General features: G+C 45.6%; 1 protein-coding gene across 1 annotated transcript; it reads right to left on the minus strand.

Moving 5' to 3' along the window:
- Window positions 1–818: 818 nt before the first annotated feature.
- LOC122376029 (cyclin-dependent kinase-like 2) lies at window positions 819–20,740 on the minus strand (the record flags this gene model as incomplete). The annotated part of the gene is made up of 6 exons (XM_043355685.1): window positions 20,075–20,740; window positions 13,147–13,634; window positions 10,650–10,847; window positions 9,039–9,217; window positions 7,178–7,290; window positions 819–955 (listed from the first exon to the last, which is right to left on the minus strand). Coding segments are annotated over exons 2-6 (795 nt in total), but the record flags the coding sequence as incomplete, so codon positions are not given.
- Window positions 20,741–22,500: the final 1,760 nt, after the last annotated feature.

A 22,500-nucleotide genomic window follows, 5' to 3' on the forward strand; every position in this document is an offset into this window, starting at 1 on the left:
ATACAGCCACGGGCAAATACCAAGTCAATAGCGTTCCGTCTGTGACAACAGATCAGATTTGTATTCATTGCGGCAACAAAGAACACAAAGACAGTATGTCAGCATTGACATCGTGCGGAAGACATCCATATTCTCATATCAATTACTTCTTCCTTGATACTCGTCAAAAGAATCTCCTAATAAAAAGTAACAGGAATGTCTTGTGGGTTATTCGGCAATTAATTGCGGAATGTACCATGGCACTAATAACAGTCATTTGGACCGATTGAGGTTGTGGTCAGGCGCTAAGGTTGATGAGCGGTTAGCGTGTGTTTTTGCGGGTGGTATACTACCCAATATGTCCAGCGAGAAAGAAAAAAAAACTTGGCGTGACTGTGGTCTAGATCGTGAGAATGTGTGGCGTGAGATCATTTTTATGTGTCCATATTGGTACATGCATGGAAGTATGAACGGTATCGGAAAATATTTACATTGTGTCTACTAGTTGTGTCTATCAACAAACTATGTAGATTGTAGATCGTGTCAATCAGCAAAATCAACTCAACAATCACAAATAATTACTCACAATCATGAGACTTGGGAATAACGCATAACTTCTTATTTTAAATATATTCCCTTGCTTTCTCTTCACTACCTACCTTATGTGCACACTGCACGGACACTAATGGTTATAGTATACGAGTATGTTTATGTTTATGTTTAGGTAATGTTTGATTTTATTTCTCCTTAGTATTTTTTTTTCTTTGAGAAAGGATGTCTTCCACTCTTTCGTTTCCCTTATTTCCGGCTTTCCCTCCATTTTTTCCTCCCCACCTCACCTGAAGAAACGCCACCTGCAGTTGGGGCCAGCTCGGGAACTTCACGGCGAACCGTGGCCGCACGGCCGGACTCAGTCGGAGACCCGACATGGCCGGGTTGTGGGTCAGCAGCTCCAGGTGGGCCTTCGAGAGGGGACCTGTGGACACAGCAGAGGGAGGGGTGTGGTGATGAACTTTTAGAGAAGACATGTCGAGCACAACTGCAACGGGGGGGGGATACACTTTGAGAGAGGAACTGTTCGTTACAGCGGATATCGGTAGTGGTGACTGTTTATCATGAGCTGGCATCAGAAGGTTGCTTTTAACTTTATTCTTGTGGTGTGTTGTGTTCGATGGGCCTGTGGTGAATGTGGTGCTATGTTGCGTGACATATTTTGTATGGTAGTATTGTGATGCATGCCATGTTCGGTAACGCTATGCTGTTTGTTGTGTTGTATGATGTTGTGTTGTACTGTGTTTTATTTACTACGTTTCCATGACATAGGTTTAGCCGATTTTGTAAAATAGTTTTAGTGTCCGTCATATCATTTAGACATTATTTAAAATTGTAATTATAGGATAAAGTGCTAGCTAAAGCTACATATACGCTCATTTTTTTGTATAAGTTGAAAAGTATCCGAGAAAAACGCACGTGAAATTTCCTTAAATCGATTTAGACGTGTCATGGAAACGTAGTGATTGTGTTATTTTGTGCTGTGTTATATTGTGCTATGTTGTGCTGTGGTAAATTGTGCTATGTTGCATTCTGTATTGTGTTGAGTCGTGCTGTATATTGTGTTTGGTGCACCTGCACTGAACCGCGCCACCCTTTCTTAGATAGCTGGGCACGCCTCTGCGCCGCCCGGGGAAGCGGGTGACCCGAAGCTGGGTCGGTCGCAGGGCTCAGGTCAGTGTCCCCTGGCTGATGTTCTGTGCGGGGAGTGAGCAGTGTGGTCGTCAAAGCTCAAGCTAGTGGCTGTGGTAGAGTAATGTGTGCTCTACTGCGTTTTCTACCGTGTTAGCTCTACGGAGTGCCGTCGAATCCAGGGTATATTGAGTGAACCGTTGTCTCTGTTTTGCGTGATCTACCGTTTATTCTACCGTGTTTTCTACTGCGGTATTCAATGCGGTATCTACATGCTACGTGATCTATCCACAATTGTAATCTACTGCATCGATCTACTGGTCTTTGATCCGCCCAAGTAAGTGACAACCCGACAGCTTACGATCACCTGACAACCAGTTTCTCACAGTTCGTTTTTTCTTTCTTCCTATGTTTTCTTATTCCCATCTCTCTCTCTCTCTCTCTCTCTCTCTCTCTCTCTCTCTCTCTCTCTCTCTCTCTCTCTCTCTCTCTCTCTCTCTCTCTCTCTCTCTCTCTCTCTCTCTCTCTCTCTCTCTCCCTCTCCCTCCTCCCCAATTATTTTCTCTCGTCTTTTCCTGGCGTCTTAAAAAGCTTACGATGCTCAATGTCTTCATCGTAAAACATAGAAACCCGTCCGATGGCAGTACAAGCAAATATTTTTTTTGATTGATGACACAAACCTTCAACCTAAAGCGTTACGATATTCACAGTGAATATTTTCTAACCGCACAATGTCCATCGCTTTTTCATGTACCGTTGCACAATCAAGGCCTTACATAACAGCCATCGGAACCTATAACGCCCACCTTTTATTCCATTAATAGCGCCGTACAATCAGCTATCCCAACCAGAACACCGGCATTCATTTATCTTTGAGACCGGCCAGCCTTCATTCGCGGCGGTCACTGCATTGTCTCGTGATACTGCGCCGCCGCGCATGTGTGTCGTGCGGGACAGCCTACCTTCCCCGCTAGCGCTGTTAGCTTTTCATCGCCCGTCGCAGTCTCCGGCTCTCTGCTCCGGCTAGCCCAAACCCAGCCATGCGTAAGCTTCAGAAAGCAACTCCACAAGTCATTCAAATCAGCGTCGATTCTCACACGGCCTACTGTACTGGCTCGTGACAATGCAGTCGCAGCTCTCCGTTGCTGAAGAAGGTGTTGTCGCGCTTGAAACTATGTCGCATGGTCTCGCGGGGACCGTTGGATATATGGAAGCATCTGGTAGCTTTAACAAGCAGCCGCCAGTTAGCACGTCATGGCTAGTAATTATCAGACAAAAACTGTTCCCAGTGATTTGTGAAGGATAGAGGGATGGGGATGGGTGGGAAATCCCAGTGTAGTTCAGTCTTTCAATGGCGTCTTCCTATTCACCCGATGGTTGTCAACTTTTCGAACTGTGCGCTTGTTTCCTATAAGCGTTAGTATTGCTATTTTATGTGTCACTAATTATCTCATATCTCACTTATTTCACCGTAAATTGATAATTTCTTATGTCACTTACACCTTACACGATCATAAAATTTTGCAAATCACTCCAAAGACTACTCAATATGCGTCATTTAAATACCCTCAAAACGGGTCAAACGCTAGGAACAACCCCACACCACACCCATACCCATCGTAACGACACCGCGCCCACCGTCACACCGAGCGTCACACCCACCGTGACACGGCCCGTGACGCAGCCGCGCACCGCTAGGCGTGACGCGCGACTCCCAGGTGTCGTCACGGCAAGTCACGTAACGTCTGAGGCTTGGCGTTACGGTCTGGTGACCTTTGCGGTCATGGGGCCAAGCCGAAGACGGCGGATGAGACGGTGGGTGGGGGGGGGGGGGGGGAGAGGGGGGAGCCGAAAGATGGGTGGTGGGGAGGGGGACTTAAGATGATACATAGGAGAAGTGGAACCGAATAAGAGACCATTGGGGAAATGGGAGAAACCAAAGAAGGTGGGGGATATGGGGAAGGGAAATCAAAGAAGTGGGAAGTGAAACTAAAGATCGGATGATTGAGGATCTAGGGAGGGGAAGAGAAACGATTGAGAGGATGTTAGGGAACATGAAAGACTAGAAGAGATAAAAATACGGCAACGGAGGAGAGACGGTGGGGAAAATAGGGAGGGGAACCAAAAATGACACGATGCGAATGGAGTGGAAATGGGAAGAGGAAAAGAACGTAAGTGATTGTGGGAAATGGGGGATAGTGAGTGGAATGAGAGATGGCTCGACAGTAGGTGAAACAGCGGTGTTGGTGATAAAATGATAAAATCAGGAAAATGAGGTGATGGGGGGGGGGGATCAGTAGGGTAATGGGGTAAATGGGGAATATTAGGGTAATGGCTAAGATACAGATTTCGGTGGAGAATCGGAACGGAATAGTGACGAACAAAGACAAGCTCACAAGTCTTCATACTCGTTCTGCTAGCTATAATCATAATTATTAGAGAAGCATCATCACTAATAATGAAATAAAAACTTTTATTACCAGGTCTGAAAGTAGACCAGCGTACACGACCCAAGCTATAGCAAATCGATGCTGAATGAACGCAGTGCCTTGTCTTCCAGGGAACCGATTGAGTGCGCGGGTACATAATTTAGTAGCAGCGTTTCATGACTGTCCTGCTGACATCGCTTTAGCGCTGACTCAGTTATTGGATTTCATTGTTTTAATGAAATCTCGGCTATAAAGGACACTTATGCAAGATCTGACACAAATCGATGATCCATTTAAGATTAGTACGAATAACAGCGACAAAAGATTGGTATTTCTGTTTTTATGTCTCTCTTGGCAGGTGTCGCTTTGTTCAGTACCTAGTCTCCTCTCGAAATCACCTCGTAGCGATTTCCAACTGTTGACATCGCGTTCCACATTGTTCTTTGTCCACTTCAGCACACCCCACGTGCTGTATGTTTTTATCCGTCTCAGCTAACAAGCTTTACCGTCCAAATATCAGAGGCCTCTTGCACCAAACTACCTACCTAGGTAAATTCCGATTTTACCTAGATTCTCTTGCACCAAACTACCTACCAAAAAACGCTACCGTGAAAATTTACCTAGAAATTCTACCCAGCGGCATCGGACCTTACCAGTTGTTAAAGTCGACCGGCTGTTTTCCTCTTGCATCGAAAGCCGGAAAGAAGTAATCGCGGAGGACTTTTTGACGATTTGACGGTAAACTCGACTTCGAAAATAACTAGCAAAAGCTTAGGTAAAATGATTCAATTAGTAACAATAGGCACAATACATGATAATCCACGGGTACTTTAATGTAAATTAGGCATTACAAAATGTTTGGACAATGGTAAATCAATGTTTTATGAGTGAATAATAATATAATTGACCACACGCTCCATCAGTACACTGAGGTGCTTCTCCGTATCAAGGCGATAAACCTCCGTAACAAAACAGCCTCATTAAAGACTCGCTCGTTGCCATGGAAACGAAACTTATTTGTTCAAATGATTTAATATCTAGGCAACTTTCATCTGTATTTACATAAATGAAAAATGATTTCATAATACCAAAATATATATTTATAAAAACAATATCCATTTATTAGTTTTCTTTACTTACTATTTGTTTACGCCCACGAATAATTCGTCGCCGAACAGCCAATCAAAACAAATCCTAAAAACGCTAGCTGTCAAATTCACCTAGGTAGGTAGGTAGGATGGTGCAAGAGAAGTTACCGTCGTAGGTAGTTTTACTAGGTAGGTATTTTGCCGATTCTACCTAGCTAGGTGGTTTGGTGCAAGAGGCCTCAGGTCATCGATTAGTTTGTCGATCCCCTCCCCCAGCCCCGCCCATAGCCAGCCAGGCACTGGCTCGTACGGCAAAGCACCACTCAATTACTGTCCACTAAAACCGCCGCCTTACGCTCGCCGGCACCGGACGTCGGGTTACGTTATTGATGAGTGACCCACGCCGTCGCCGCGGGCATTACTGCCGCAAGACAAAGGCTGATGACGTCACTGGTCAGGCCATAGCACCTGTCGGAGACATGTCGACCTTTGACCGCGAGGTAATGCGAACGCTGGCATATATGACAAGAGATTGAAGATAAGAACGATTCTGGCAAGAACGCTGCTAGTTGAAGGTGGTGATACCGTAATGTTTTGCTTTTGTTGCCATGGTTACACACAGCTTGGGTATTGGATACAACAGGCTTACTACGCACTACGCTGAAAGGATTTCATAATTTAAGTTTTTTAGGATGAGTAAGATCCCTGTTGTCAGTTTAAAGCGACGCTTGGCAAAGCGTAAAGCGTAACTTGCGTTATGATGCAGCGTTTTGTAGACATTTGGTGGTATAAGTCATAAGTTAAGTCTGGTAGCTGAATCTAAAAAACTTCGTTTTTTGGGATAGCTTAAAAAGCTGATATAATCTCTAGTGCAAATAAGGAAAGCATTGAACAAATGCATTTAAAAGTTAGGGATCGAACCGTCCCGGCTTTCAGTGCATGAAGCCTTTCAGCTCTAGTTTTACCTGAACTTGGGCTCTAAAATGGGTGACAAAAACAGCAAGCTCCTTTGTTTGCTAGCCATAAAAACACCGTGCCTATCTTGCTATGTTGACCAATCCATAACGTCTACGCACGGCCGTTTGATCCGTACCAATACGCAACTACTCGTATTTAGTTTTGGCATTGCCTGATCTTTTACCACCCATGCCATAACCCAAAAACTGTAGGAAGATGGTGGTGGCTTGAACGGAACTTCTACGGTAACCCGCCACTCATTTCACAAGTGCAACACCCAAGACGGGATAATTAAAATTACCCTAAATCAAAGAACAGCAGCCTGCTTATGTTACGGTAAAGGGTTGCATTACAGGAGTAAGCCATGCATTAATTCTCACAGCCAATTAGGGGCTCCATATCATCAATTTAACACATGTGAAGTCAAGAGATAATAAGGCTTATGGGCTAGCTGTTAAAACTGATTCAAACAACACATTGTATGGGAAATGCAGATATTAGCGAGGCAATAACTCAAACAGTGAGAACTATAATGACTTACGGTTCATTCAAGGGAAAATGACTAAAGATGCAGCGGTAACAAGTATTAGATTACTTGCCTGTGTCTGGGAATCGTTAAGTCAGCCTGATCTGACAATTTACACCCCCAATCCGTAACTACCAACGACTCTAACGTGGTTTCCTAGCTGCTGTTTGTATGTCCGATATTACACAAAACATCAATAAGCTGGTTAGTTGACACATTTTTTTGTTTGCATGAGCTGTTGGAGCCATATATATGCCTATGTATTCCTTGGTATGCATAAGTGTTTGAGTGGAGTTAGTCAATGAATGCAATAGCAAGATAAGAAGAGGTAGACAATTTATTTTTCTCACAGACAATGACAATATTGTTGTTTTATTCGTATTGGTATTGTATTGACACTAGTAAGCTGATTAGTACTCACCTGTTGTCCGTATGAACTGGTAAACCTGATCGATATTACACAATGCAGCTTGTTAGCACCTACGACATTACGCTATAAGCTTGTTAGCACCTACCTGTTGTCTGAATGATCTGGTAGAGTTGATCAATATCACTATCGCCGGGAAACAGGGGGTCTCCTGTCAGCATCTCGGAGAACAGACATCCTGCCGCCCACACGTCTACTTCCCTGTGGATAAACACAACGTGAGCAAAGTCAGCAACGATAAATGAACATACATCCTGCTGCCCACACGTCTACTTCTCTGTGGACAGTCACAACGAGAGCAATGTCAACAGCAATAGATGAACAGACATCTTGCCACACACAGCCACTCCCCTGTGGAGAAACACAATACATGAACATAAGTCCTGCTGCCAATACGTCAGCTTTACAATGGAAAGATATAGCGCAAGCACTGTCAACAACAATAAATGAACAGAAATCCTGCTGCCCAAACATCAACATTAGTGTAAAGGACATACAACGTCAGTCTACAACAGTCTAAAAAGTACTAAGTAAGCAGATATTGCAACACAAATATAAACTTCCGTTGCTGCTCTTGCAATACCAACTTGATTTATTATAGTCTAATTGCGTTTTTCAAAGATCAACATTGTTTGATGCTTTATAATGTTGACGGAGATTCCAATAACTCGTGAACGCTGCTCAAACAATCTTGTGGCTGTTCGTTCGCAGGGAAGGTAATAAACGTAATAGGGCCAATTTAGATTGGATCTCGTCTTACCAAGATTCCATTGCAACATCAGCTAATCACCCCCAATCAAATCTAGCGTAATCGGTTCACCGATTTCCCGTCCCCAAACAAAGATAAAGAGCACTTGTGAGTTGCACAAACGTGATGCAAAACCAGCCTCAACTATGTTAACAGTAGCCATCCTGCCTGGCACATTTCCACCCCATCATGGCACCACGCGCGACACATTTTCTTCAGACGACACCGCTACCTCTCCCATCCTCTCCCCTCTCTCCCTCCCTCTCCCTACCGTGACTTCTCAAATGCACCAGCGCGACTGCGCGCAGTGAACCGTGAAATGTGTATTGCTCAGTCATTGGCGACCCAGTGACAGATTTTAGCGAGTGGTGTGGGTTAGATTTGGCAGCACTGGCTGATGGTTGGCAGAGATGAGGCCTTCTCTGGTCTTCACCTCCTTCTGCCCTCCTTTATCCCCGATCCTTCCCTCCCTCCTTTCTGTTCTCTTGCTCTCCTTCTTCACTTTTCATCCATTTTCTTCTTTTTACCATTCCTTCTCTTCTCATCCCTCCTTTACCCTTCCTCTCTTTCTTTCCTGATTTCCCTTTCCTTCCCATCTCCCTTCCTATCCCTCCCTTCCCTCCATTCCTTCCCCTCCCCTCCCTCCAGTCTTCTTTTTTCCCTCCGGCTTCCTCCCCATTCTACCTCCCACTCTCACTCTCTCTCCCTCCCTCCCTTCCTCCCTCCCTTTCCTCCATCCCTCCCTCCCCTCCGCTTCCCTTCCACTCACCGTCCGTAGCGTGTATCTCCAACCAGTAGCTCCGGAGCCCTGTACCATCTAGTGGCGACATAGTCAGTACAGTTTTCACCGGGACCCGCTAGAGGGCGGTCCACTCACCGTCCATAGCGTGTATCTCCAACCAGTAGCTCCGGAGCCCTGTACCATCTAGTGGCGACATAGTCAGTACAGTTTTCACCGGGACCCGCTAGAGGGCGGTCCACTCACCGTCCATAGCGTGTATCTCCAACCAGTAGCTCCGGAGCCCTGTACCATCTAGTGGCGACATAGTCAGTACAGTTTTCACCGGGCCCCGTTAGAGGGCGGTCCACTCACCGTCCATAGCGTGTATCTCCAACCAGTAGCTCCGGAGCCCTGTACCATCTAGTGGCGACATAGTCAGTACAGTTTTCACCGGGCCCCGCTAGAGGGCGGTCCACTCACCGTCCGTAGCGTGTATCTCCAACCAGTAGCTCCGGAGCCCTGTACCATCTAGTGGCGACATAGTCAGTACAGTTTTCACCGGGACCCGCTAGAGGTCGCGCAAAGCCAAAGTCGCAGAGCTTCAGCACTCCCAGACCGGAGATCAGGACGTTTTCTGGTTTGATGTCTCTATGAATGATCTGAAAAGCGAGGAGGGTGGTAGTGTTAAGATGTTAACCCTCGCATGTGTAGGGGGGGGTCGGATGGACCCCCCATGGTTTTTCGCGAATAACTCGCGTAAAAAGCGGCTGATCGCGACGAAACTTTCAGTACCCTCGCATTGATCAATTTTACACCTACCCTTAAAATTTCATGACCCTGACCCTAATGACCTTTGACCTGTGACCTCTTTTCCGAGACCATGTTTGGCCGGAATCGCCATTTCGCGTATGTCGGCTCGCATTAGCCGCGCGTTTGCAAGCTTTTCGTGGTTTCAAACGTTCAAACATGTGATTTGATGTTGCTCCCATGCATTAGGGTGGGTGTCAAGGTCACCTGAAGGTCAGGTCAGGTCAGTGACCTTTGGTGACCTCGGTTCACTTTTTTCGAGTTTTACATGTTTCTCGTAAAACTCGAAACTTTTTCGAGTTTTACAGTTTTACAGGCTAGTTTTTGGAGCTGAATTCGAATTTAGCAACCATTTGAATATTTACGAAGTAGCTTTGGTGACTTCGTAACATGTTACGAAGCTGTCAGAGGCGGTTGACACGTACTACGAATACCCGTCACGACCCCTACTGGTTGACTTGACCTGACCTGACCCGACCTGGTCAAAATGCTTAAAGGCATCATCTGTGATCAAAACTAACACGATATTCGTGATCAGCACCCCGAAAAACCCCTTAGCAGCCACACTTTACGACTTTTTAACAGGTCCCGATTTTCCCGACTTTGGGTCATTGACCTGACCTGGAAGGTCAACCAATGACCTAGGACCTTAAAATTGGGTATCATCGGCTTCCTCTCGTCACGGGCAACACGCTCGTTTTTTCCGCGAAGCTGTAGCTTGATTAGGGGCCAAACGGCAAGGGGGGGGGGGTCCAACCGACCCCCCCCCTACACATGAAGCTGGCAAACGTCGCACACATGCGAGGGTTTTAAGTTGCATTGCGCAGTTGTCAGTATCACCGGTAGTTTGTTTACATTACATATAGGTGGTACGTATTTACGAGCACTCGTGTTGAGGAGAGCCCACAGATGGCTGATGGCTGCCCGTATATAGGTAATGTTTCACTGAAGTATTGCTGTCACAGTGTCACACTGCCATCCGATGATGTGGGTTTTAGGACACCTCGGCGACAAGGGCCATTAGAGGTGATGCCATCGGAGAGAATGATGGTTAAATTAAGATATATTAAAACCATAAAGTAAGGGCACATACCATGGTTTTGATAGCCTCTTAAATTCTACGTTTGGTAACATAAAATTTAGAAAGCCTTTCCACACATTTTATGTGCATTAAAACTCTTTAAAATCAAATTTAAAGTTTGGAAGTTCTTCACAGGCAGTATTTTCACACATGTTGCGTATGCGAAACCCCCTTTGGCCTTTACCCTTTCCCTCTTCACTCACATTTTGGGCGTGGCAGAATTCCAGTGCCCTCAGCAGCTGGAACGTATAACTCCTGACCGCCTCTGGATCCAGACCTCCACTGGATCGGGCCTCCAGCAGGTCCAGAGCGGTACTCTCAACGAACTCAAACACGAGGCAGAGGCGGCGCTTTCGACGGAATACCTCCAGGAGGTTGACCAGATTCTCGTGACGAAGACGCTGAGGGTAAGGGAAGGGAGGAATCATAAAGCAGGCGTAGGTAGCATGAGAGAAGCACAACGGGTTCGCAAAGTTCAGACACTGATGCATAAGGAAAAAGAAGAATTTAGTGTTGTCGGGTATGCACATTTGACAAAGGGAGGTTTATCAGTTTTGTAGGGAGATTTGTCGGTTTTTCTTCACGTTGCCAATGGAATGAAAGAGGGAAGTAAAACGAGACACTAAAACAGGGACGCAAACGTAGACACTGGGGCGAGAGAGAAAATAGCTGAAGCTAGACATTGGCACAAACACAGATAACAGTCAGTAGTACTACTGTTATCTGTGCCACAAACGATTAGCCGTTCGGACGGCAATGGCCGGGGTCTATGAAACAAGCTTGCTGAGCGTGGCCTACGTTTTTGTCAGTTCAAATTCCAGCCTTCCTAACATTCGAGGTAAAAAAAAAACAGAGACACAAGCACAAGATTCAAAAAACAGATCAGAAACACAAGGACAAAAACAAAGGATCACAAACAAAGTGACACAAATACAACCAGTATAACGCCTTTTGGGGCGACTAACGGAGCGAGCGAGAGGGTGGGCCTTGCACGTGCGAAATTGCGAGGGGGTTCCTCCAACTGACTTGTGCACGGCACCCTACTAACTGGTCTCTAGCGATGTGCCAAATTTGGGCACAATCGACCCAGCCGTTCTCGAGATCTGGAAGCGGCACCCTGCACGTGCGCACGTGCAAAATGGGTCCCAACTGACTTGTGCACAGCACCCTTCTAACCGGTCCCTAACCGTGTACCAAATTTGAGTGCAATCGGTCAAGCCGTTCCCGAGATCTGGAAACGACCCCTGCACGTGCGCACGTGCAGCAGCACCCCAACTCTGGCACATGTATATGCAGTGCCTAGTGGGTGCCTACCTACATGCCAACTTTCAGCGCAATCGGCCAAGTAGTTACCGAGATATTGCAACAATTACAAAACTGACACCTCTTCGTTTTGCACGTGGCACGTGCATAAGGGGTCACCCACATGCATCGGGAATAGTGCAATACTTGGTAGAAGGAATGAAGCTACCCTACAAAAATTACCGCGTGTAAATCGGTCAAGTGGTTGCTGAGATATAAGCCTCGCAAAAGCGTGACCACGGCCGGCCGCTCATACTCAGAAATTTCCGTTAATCTAAGGAAACACTACGCTCGCTTCGCTCGCTCCGTAATGACATGCAAACACAGTCACAAACACAGAAACAAGGACATTCACCGTCAAAGAACCACATGATTCACCAACACGCACCCACCAAACAAAAGCCAATCTAGACCATTCTCTGCTCGATTCAGAACGCCATCTAACACATGACAGCCTCCACGGCTCCGTCGCTAAATTAGAGGCCCGTTGGTGTCCGAGAGGTCATTGACCTGATGATGTTCGGTCACGCAACTAGTTTTGGCTGTTGTGACGGTGGTCGAATTGATGGGTATGGGAAATCGCCTGGGGATGTTCTATCAAAGGATTTGGTGACGGGTTAAAGTGAATTGGAGGCTACGGCAGGGGGTAGGCCAATAATTTTATGATGATTCTGAAATCGAAAAGGGGTCACGCGTCTTAGAAGTTTCAAGACGGTGTGTCGAACTGGAATAGATTGAACTAAAGAAAACAGTCAGCAACAGTTAGCTCAACTGTGGTAAGATTGCATGCAAATGAATAAATCAAGATTCAACAATGTTCTCGCTACAAGCCAGTGTTGTTTTCTCAAGTTGCAAAGTTTTCTGCCTTAAGAAAAATAAAACGTCATAACATTAGTTGAGTGATTAGCATAACCTTATTTCCCACTCAGGGCACAGTCACCATTCATTTCAACCAACTTTTCACTATATACACGTTTATGATGATTCAGCGAGCCACCAAAACATTCTGTCTGAGGTATGTACGCCATACGCCTCGCCTTCGTGGAAACAATCTGACATTCTGGGTCAGAAAGACGGCAAGTATTGATTCACTCGTCAGGTATGAGGTCACGTAAAGTCACGTGTAAGTACAGGTATCCATCATTGACCTCAATATGGGTGATTGGATATAACAAGCAGGACGTCAGGAAAGTTTTTTTGTGAAGATAGATGGAAGCCTTGAAAAACAGCATCACTATTATTACACTTAGAGGGCCGCATGAACAGCATCGGTGATACAATCATGACCATAGAAAAAAAAAACGAACACAAATTTATATTCTTCCCCTAGAAGACCTTAGACTTCCCACAAATAACAATCACTACAAGAATGGTAAAACTACACCGATATGAACTCACCTTTAGCATTCGCACCTCCCTCATAGCGATTTTCTTCACTTGGGCGTCTTCATCTCCTTCCATGAACTTCTTGATGGCGACGATCTGCCCAGTCTCCTTATGCCTACATTTCATGACGATTCCATACGACCCTTCGCCGACTACACCCAAACTCTCGTATTTCTCCATTGTGGTATACGGATGACGTCAAATGACGTAGTTGGGATGAAGAGCTCCTCTTGAAAGATGGGTGATGTGGGGGCTTTGCTATTCGCTGGTTTTCGATCGTTTTAATTCGAGAGTATGATCTCTTCACAAAGTTTACGTTCCTTTCAATCACTGATGCTTCAAAATTTTCACACGCAGAAAACACTCGCTTACTTCACCACTCTACGATTTTAACTGACGTTTTCTACGCCAGTGTTGTGGCGTAAATCTTGCGATGCTTACATCAACTCTGCCTCGCCCACTTTCATCACGATCAGTGTCCTCTTCTCAGCAATGGTCACCTGAAAAAAATCAGACTGGTTGGTGATCAGGGGTAAAGCTGTCTCCTTGTGGCGACATTTCAAGACAATTCCCTCACTTCGCTCCGTAATATGTCTGTTACGCGCTCTTTAAAAACACGTAGTACATCGAAGCAACGAACGGCTCTAAACTTGTTGTGACCCCCAACAGATGAATGATTTGATGTGGTCTGCTTGAGTGCTGCGCACACTTTTGTAGCTATGCATCAAAACAGAATACCGTGCGAAGTTGATGTGACATTTGCTATAGCAAGACATTTTTTCATCGTTATAGGTATGACCTGTTACGGTGTTGATCTGCGCTTTGCACTTTGCTTCTATCATTTGCGTTGACACTTTGTATGAGGCCCCGGTTAAACAAATTAGTTACCAAGGTAAGTGCCTGGCTAACATTCAGCAAAAACAACGTTACCAACTACCAACCGGGCAACGCCCCCAAAATGCGTTATTCGGGCATCGCCGTTAAAAACAATACCCAGCCTACACTCTCCGTCAATACAAACTCTGATGAACATTCCTTTCTGTTTCTCTTACACTTGAAAACGTTGTCGCCTAAGCATAGGAAAACACCTAAGCAGTAAAGCACTTAAGCTGAATGTCTACCTGACACAAGACAACAACAACAAACCACAAAAAGCTCTAAAAAAAAAAAACACACACACACACATCGTAACATCTTTTTGCACGCAGCCTTACCATAACATCTTCCAAACTACCCTCGTCATTTCCAAAACTTTCACCCCCACCCACTCCACCCTTTCTCCTCCCCCACTCGCTCGCACTAGGTCACTGACCTGTCAGTATCCCTCACGGCGGCGGCCACTAACTTGCCTGGGGCGCCACTCGAGACACACTGGTGGCCTTATGGGGCCGTCACGGCGCGGTGGGGACTGCTACCGGGTGTATTGATCGATAAGGGGAAGGGAGGGGGAGGAGGGGAGGGGAGGGGAGGGGGGACACATACAGGTGCTACGCATGGAACACGGAAGGGAGGGGAGGGGAGGGAGGGGGAGATGAGATGAGGGGAAAGGGAGAGACGACGCGGAACAGTAAAGAGAGGGGTCACGCACCTCCTATTTTCTCTTATTTCAAAGTGCCTCTAATGGAAGGAGAAAAAGACGTGGAAGTAATTAATACGGGGAATGAGTGAGTGCCAGCAACTGTTGCTATCGGGTGCATTGGTTATTGAACTTTGCTCCCGACACCTAGTAATTCCATCCTTGCTCATCTTGAATAACGAGCGTTTAATGCAGTGAAATTAGTAACATCGATGATTTCGGTGATTCTCAATGATTGTTTGCACTGCTTTTAGCTGTGAATGTCAGTACCTTGTATGCCGCTGACCAGTCCCCCTCCCCCTCCCCATTGTTAGATCAATGTCCCGATCACCCTTTGTCGAGGAGTAGTACTAACACTACGAGGTGCGGATTGGATGCCCGCGGGGGCAGGGGGAGGGAGGGGGTGGCGAGGACTTGGCAGTGTGCCAGACTCACTGATGGGGTATCAAAACGTCATGAATTTTAAAGTGCGCCTGGCTAGGTCGATGGATTTGTTTGGATGGGTGGTCGGAAGTGTATGGTTGTGAGTGTAACAAGTTGTGTTGCGGTGTTTTTGTTGTTAATTCATGATACATTTTTTCGGCTAGGTACTAGTCGTTTATTGTTTTCGTTTCGAATCTTCGACCTTCGCATCGAGGTCGTTGTTGTTTTAAATTGTCAGTACAAAAGTGTAAGTTAGACAATTTTGTCTAAAACAGTGTCGGTATTTTATTACTCCGCATATAATGTCAACCCTATCTGTTACACACTTATGGAATGCACGATATTCAGTGCGCGCAACTAATATAACAAAGTTTCAGTGACCAATGCGAGGAACTAACATCGTGACTATTTAAAAGAGTAATTGCAATGGTCGTCATTTCTTTTCATTTTCATTTCCACGTTTGTCCTTTTTAGGTACCTGCAATTCATTGCATATTTTATCGGGCTTAGATATCGAACGACTGCTAAATATTTCAGAAGAGAAACAGCATTGCGCCCCATCGGCGGAGGTGTTTTCGTGGTCTTTAACCCTCGCACGACCAGGCCATTTCTCATAACACGAACGACCAGGGGGGGGGTTGTTACGACCCCCCCCCTGGCGTTTCGAAACGGAAGGTCGTAGAGCTTAGCGGAAAAGACCAACGGATTGCTCTCGCCGAGATCTCGCGATTGGTGGTATATTTTTTGGTCCTAGGTCAACATTTGACCTACTTTTGACCGGTCAAAGGTCAAATTTTCGGAAAAATAGACTTTTTTCAACTTTCGGCGGCGATTGCGGCAAAACGGTGGGAGATATCGACTTGAAACCTTCACTATCGTGTTCCTTGATCAATTCTCAATCGTTTGGTATGTATTTCGTTTCCCTAGCTCTAAAAATGGCGCGTTGGGAGCGCCGGAAGTCGGCAAGGTCACAGTCGGCGGCAGAAATTCGAAAAATCAAAATTTAAATTTTTGAAATCTGATTGTATTTTTGGATTTGGGAGGTCCATTTGCTCCCTGTAGAAGCTAATATTGCTGCATATTCCCATTGAGGTGACAAGAATTAGCAAAATAGTGGTTCGGGCGCTTTTCAAAAATAGTACCGGACGCTGTTCCTCTTGTGACGTCATAGCTCCGTGACCTGACCTGACCCGGTCAAATTTCTTATACCATATGATAGCCAATACTTGCCCCAACATGCATGGGAAGTTTCATCACGATCCATCAACCGATGTCCGTACCACCGGCAGGAAACCTCGGGCGTTGGCACTCAGTTTGTGAAAATCCGGCCGGAGGCTGTACCTCTTATGACGTCATAACTCCGTGACCTGACATGACCCGATCAATTTTTTTTCGGCAAAAGATGCGCAAAGGTTGCCCCATAAGGTACCCAAAATTTGGCGGCGCTGCGCGCCGCCGTTTTTGCACTATTTCCGAAAAACCTCAGGGGGGGGGTTGATACAACCCCCCCCCTAGGCGTTCTAGGGTTAATTGCTGATGTCTTGACATAAAAAGTGATACCAAACCCAGGCTGTCTTTTAACCCGCGCCCCGTAGGGGGGGCCGAAACGGCCCCCCCTGTCCTTTTCGGTCGATATCACCTAAACGGCTGGAGATATCGCCACCAAACTTTCAGGACCCCTCCGGGCATCAATTTTACACATTGTGACCAAAAATTTTACCAGAGGCTATGATAGGTTGGCCACAAATGACGTCAGAGTGTCGTCATGTTCTGTCATTTTCGACCGAAAAAAGACCTTCGCGAGAAGACCTGTCAGGACTACAGCTTTGAAGATACAGAAAAATGATCAAACATAAAAGGTGTAGAATTGACAGGGCTACAAAACTGCTATCTCGAATTTTTGAAATTTTCGAGTTTTGACCCCCAAAAATAAAAAAAAACATTTTTTGGGATATTTTCGCCAAAAAATCCAAAAAGTTTTTTGAGTTTCAAAAAACCGGAATATATGTGATAGTGCCTACCATCTTCTATCTACATACCAAATTTCAGATCGATACCTCGTTTTTTGGCCAAGTTATAGCGAAAAAACTGTTCAAAAATGATGACGTCAAATTTTCAAACTCAATTTTTGGCAATTCTAGAACTCGTAAAGCAAAACGAAGACCACCATTAGACTCCCCGTGACGAGCTGCATCGAATCGATACCCATTTTATGCAAAAATCTCAACTTTGAAATTTGACCTAATTTGACCTGACCTTGACCTGACCCAGTGTCCCAAAATTGAGTTTTGTCTTGGGTGTCAGAGGGAAAATTACCCACCAAAAAGAGGGGAGAGAGTGGAAAACTGCTTATTCGATTAGATCAAAAAGGAGTGAGAAATGACAAAAAGCATGCATTTTATTCTAAGGTGTAGAATGTTTTATGCTAACTGGGCATCCACACAACTGTCTTTCTATAGGTAAAAAATCTATGTTTTCTTGGTTGGGACTTGGGAGTGGAAAATTGTTCTTAAAAATGGTGGTGAGAGTGGAAAATGAATTTCATTTGGATGTCGTTTCCCACCCAAATAGACAAATTTTGGGACATTGACCTGACCTTCACCAAAACGTGACCTAGGCTGGCCCCAAAGGCTGCCTAACCCACATAATCGCATTTGTCATGTAAAATGGACCATAAAACATGTATCACACGACACATTCATATTGTGACCCCCGGTGACCTGACCTCGCTGTGACCTGACCTGGTATCAGTGACCTCAGATAGCAAAGTATGTGTTTGACGAACAATGTACCATCGATGGTTTTCAATAAATTACCAATTTACTCGCTTTCACAGCACATTTCTTGAATTGCCTGTGAACGGTGAAAATCGGACCTTTGACCTAACCTGTGACGTCATCGGTTTGACCTAGGTCAATGAAATTTGGTCACAAGGTAGTTCCCGGGTGGGGCTATCGAACGCCGTTTGAATTTTGAAAATCGGCCGGTAACTTTCCGAGATCTTAGGGGGGGGGGCGAAACGCCCCCCCCCCCTACGGGTGGTAGGGTCCGCCGGTAGCCCTACGGGGCGCGGGTTAAATGGTCGATGCCCTAAAACACATCTCAAATAATGAATAGTGTTACGCAGCTTTGTACAAAACAGGGGGCCCACGGCGAAATGAAGGTGAAAAGCGTTAGATGATGCCAAGTATGATGAACCAGTCAATGAATTATTTTGTAAATATTTCATTACAATTACATATTAGAGCGCATTGAGGACCACTATAGTTCGTTTTTCTTAAGTTTGCCCCTCACTGTAAACGTCTTTTTGAACACAGCACGAGAATTGCTAGCTGAATTACTGAGAAAACTGGTTGGCGCACATTGGTTTCACCAGATTTCACAGACGATCAATTTTATCAAATTTGTTTACTATTTCACAGACTCATAGCTCGTATTTACCCATACCTACAGCGCCACAGTGAAAGACAACTTCTTAGGAATTATGTCAGAACTAATTAATAAATTGCACGGCGTTTAACATTAACGTTACATCGTCTGTGTTCAAAACTTATTTTGAAAATATTATTCATATCTCCAATACAATGTGCGCCAACCAGTTTTCTCAGTAATTCAGCTAGCAATTCTCGTGCTGTGTTCAAAAAGGCGTTTACAGTGAGGGGCAAACTTAAGAAAAACGAACTATACCCACACTACCTATGCAGAGTTTAATGTTACGAGTACCATTTATCTGACCTGAAAACTTCAATCATGTTTATCATTTTCTAGAAGTTTATAGTTATAATACAGGATAGCCGTTTTCACGACGGCCATCTGGTACACATTTGGTACACATCTGGTACAGATTAGGTGCAGATTTGGTCAAATCAGGTTCAGTGTGTCTCTTAGCAGAGCTATCAGCTAGGGTTGCACTAATTGCTTATATGCCTGCTTGGTCATATTATTATAGAGCATCATCGATTAAAACACTGAAATAAATTCATAAAATGAAGATATTTGCTGTAAAAGAAATTAGGCGCAGATTTGGTCAAATCAGGTGCATTCGCCGGATAGCCCGTCGTGAAAACGGCTGATGCTGTCTATTCTTCATATACTCGTAGTATTGACCACTAGGTAGTATTTTCCTTGATGTGAATAAACAGACTCTTTTCAACATCAGCAGACCAAGTCGGTGATAAGCGCACCCTCAAGCATGACGAATCGAAATTCCCAAGGAAACCATGCCACAGCCATCCTTCTCCGCTCTGAAGTCAGATTCAACGAACCGAGACCGCTATTTGTAGAACAAACACTCCCGTTTCGCACCATCCGTAACCTCTTTGACCTCTCGTGACCCCGCACCACGCCCTGACCTCTGGGATCACGACCCCGCCTCGCGGCGGTCGCGAGGGTCATGACTTTACCGCCCCGGGCACTGAACTGTGTCGGAAGACGAAACTGACGCACGCGCCGATGCGCCGCGCGCCGCGAAACGTCACCGATGCGTCGCCAAATGCCGCAGGTGCGCCACGAAGTGCCATAGTGCGGAAATGATTAGGTAAGACACGTGAATGTTTCAAGTAGCGCGTGATGGGAGCTGTAATGATGACTAGTGTTAAGGTGGGGTGTGGCTTAATTAAAACGGAAGCTTCAGTACAAGTTTGGCGTGTTTTGAATATCTATGTCATATGTATCGTACTGATAATCCAGTTTACTAATTGCTAAGTAAAATTGCCTTGATACCTAGTCGTGTTTTTTCTTTGTTGAATAATTTACCTAACGCCTTCGCCCTTCAATTAACCGATCAACCGTAAGATAATATTTTCAACGTTTAATTCTGGCGTGATGCTACTCGTAAGATTAAATTAGTAAACGTGTTTATCTCTTGTGCATAAAATAGGAAATTAAATGCTATGAAATAAGTTTCTAAATGACTACATCGCTTCCCCTCGAACTGCTTACCTTACTTCGTCACTCCAGATTTCGTATTCGCATTTATCTTCAATAAGCAACGCTCAATATTACGCTCAGTTGTTTCCGCAATAAGTGAAAAGATGAATGATCACCAGTCACCATTCACCTGAATCACCAAATCGTCCCCACCGTGACTGTATCCTCTCCCCAGATCGTTAATTCGAAAACTAATTAAAAGGAACTGAGGCCCTCTGTTGAATTTATCGTTGAATGAGTTGCACCTTCCGTAATGCGCCAGCATCCTCTTTTCGATAGCGGTAATCGAAACCATTTTCTCTCTAAGGTTTGCTTGTGGTGCATGTTTGTTTGCTATAGGCAAGGGCCTGAAAAAGGAGACTTTTTCACACACAAAAAAGCCATCGGCATGATATCTTATGTTCGTACTTGTTGTGATATTGTCCACTCGAGTGAGTAAGTATTATTTTTATATAGACCTACCTACTTAAAAACAAGTAATGCAAGAAAGTGAATTCTTAAAACGCCTGTTTACCAGAATACTAGCTCATCTATGTATATCAAATATCATTTCACGCTAATTTTGTGACGCTAGTGTTGTTTCTACTCATCCTATACAGCATAAAATAACCAGTGCATCCCCTTATGTTCCCAAAGCTCGCGACAGAAAACACACCTTCCAGTTCCTTCGCCCCGACTGACCTCTTTTTCCTAACCCAATTCTCAACTCGTACAGTCTTCACTCATTTGACAGGTCATCACGTAACCCCAAACCACACCCTCGCTTGCGCTTTTGCGCTAGTTTCGAGCCGACAGACCGACCTCGTGACATATTTCATGGCATAACCCCGACTGTTCGGTAATCATGTCAAGCCTCCAGGCGTAACTAACACAGCTGCTCTGAATACTCCTTCGGTGAGCACGGGTGCGTGCGATATGCACAGAAGTTCCGCAATTATGGGTGGGGTTCAAGCGCGGTATTGTATTGTATTGTATTTACGTCATAGACTCATCCCTTCATGAGATCGGAATCACAGGGCTATTCTCGAGTCAGAGTCAACACACGCTAAGAAATGCAATGATGAGGATAAAAAGTGAACACACATAAACCACACTACACTCACGATGCATAAGCTAAAAGCGGTTACAGCGACGTGTCAGCTCATGTCACCGAAGATAAGAGTTCTAAGACCTTGCTGGTAAACATCGAGGTGGACATGTCCCAGAACTCGCGTGGTAGGGCGTTATAGCCTGCGGCAGCGCGGTACACGAATTGCCGCTTCCCCGCAGCCGAGCCGTGTATGCGGGGAAGACTAAGCAGGTGGTCCTGCCTGGTGCTGCGACTACGGTCTGGGCGCTCGGCATTAGTGGCAAATAGTGCAGCTAGTGACTCGGGCTGACCTGTTCGTCTAGCTTTGTGCAGGATGTTTAGGGTTTGGGCTTGAACCATAGTGGAGGGGTCCGGCCACCCGAGGGAGGCACGGACAGAGGAGATGTGGTCGAATTTCTTTTTGCCGGAGATGATGCGGGCCGCAAAATTTAGAATTTTGTTGATGGTGGCGAGGTTCTTGGCAGACCCGTTGCCATAGACGGAGAGGCAGTAGCGGACGTGGGAAAGGACGAGGGCAGACACAAGGATTGGGAGAGTACCGGATGGTAGGTAGTGGCGGATGTGGGAGAGACCGATAAGGATGCCGAAGCACTTCTGTGATAGTTGCGATACGTGCGAGTCCCAAGTGAGATGGCGATCAAAAGTGACACCGAGATTTTTTGCTTCAGTGCAAGGTGATAGCACGGCTTTCCGAAACTTGACCGTGAACGGTGGGAGGTCTCGCAGATTTTGACGTGAGCCGATTGGAAGTAGCTCGAATTTTGACTCGTTAAGTTTTAAACCGTTCGAATGAAAGTAATCACCAAGCGACTGGAGAGATGCCTCGAGTTTTAAGATAAGGTCAGGTAGCTCGGACTTGTGTCCAGAGACTAAAACCTGGGTGTCATCGGCGTACTGAATGATAAAAGAGTCGCCAGCGTACAAGCTAAGATCGTTAACGACGATGCTGAACAAGAGAGGACCCAACGATGACCCCTGGAAGACGCCCTGGCTAATGTTGAGCGGAGGGGAGCTCTGTGAGGCAGAGATGGCTACGCTTTGCGTGTGACCGTCAAGATAATTTCGAAACCAGGCAGTGTCAATGCCGTGCAGCTCGAGCTTGTCAAGCAATTTAGAATGGGAAATCACGTCAAAAGCTTTAGACAGATCAAGTAAACAGAGCAGAGAGATGTGGCCTTGATCCATGCCAGCAAGTGCTCGGTCAGAGATTTGGAGAAGGGCTGATTCGGTACAGTGATGTGGACGGAAGCCGTGTTGGGTAGGGGAGAGGAGAGAGTTGGAGGATAGGTAGTGTTGAAGCTGTCGCTGTACGACCTTCTCCACTACCTTCGAGATGACAGGGAGGATG

This window comes from Amphibalanus amphitrite, unplaced genomic scaffold (assembly GCF_019059575.1).
Source record: "Amphibalanus amphitrite isolate SeventyFive unplaced genomic scaffold, NRLGWU_Aamphi_draft 001989F_arrow, whole genome shotgun sequence".
NCBI classification, from domain to species: domain Eukaryota; kingdom Metazoa; phylum Arthropoda; class Thecostraca; order Balanomorpha; family Balanidae; genus Amphibalanus; species Amphibalanus amphitrite.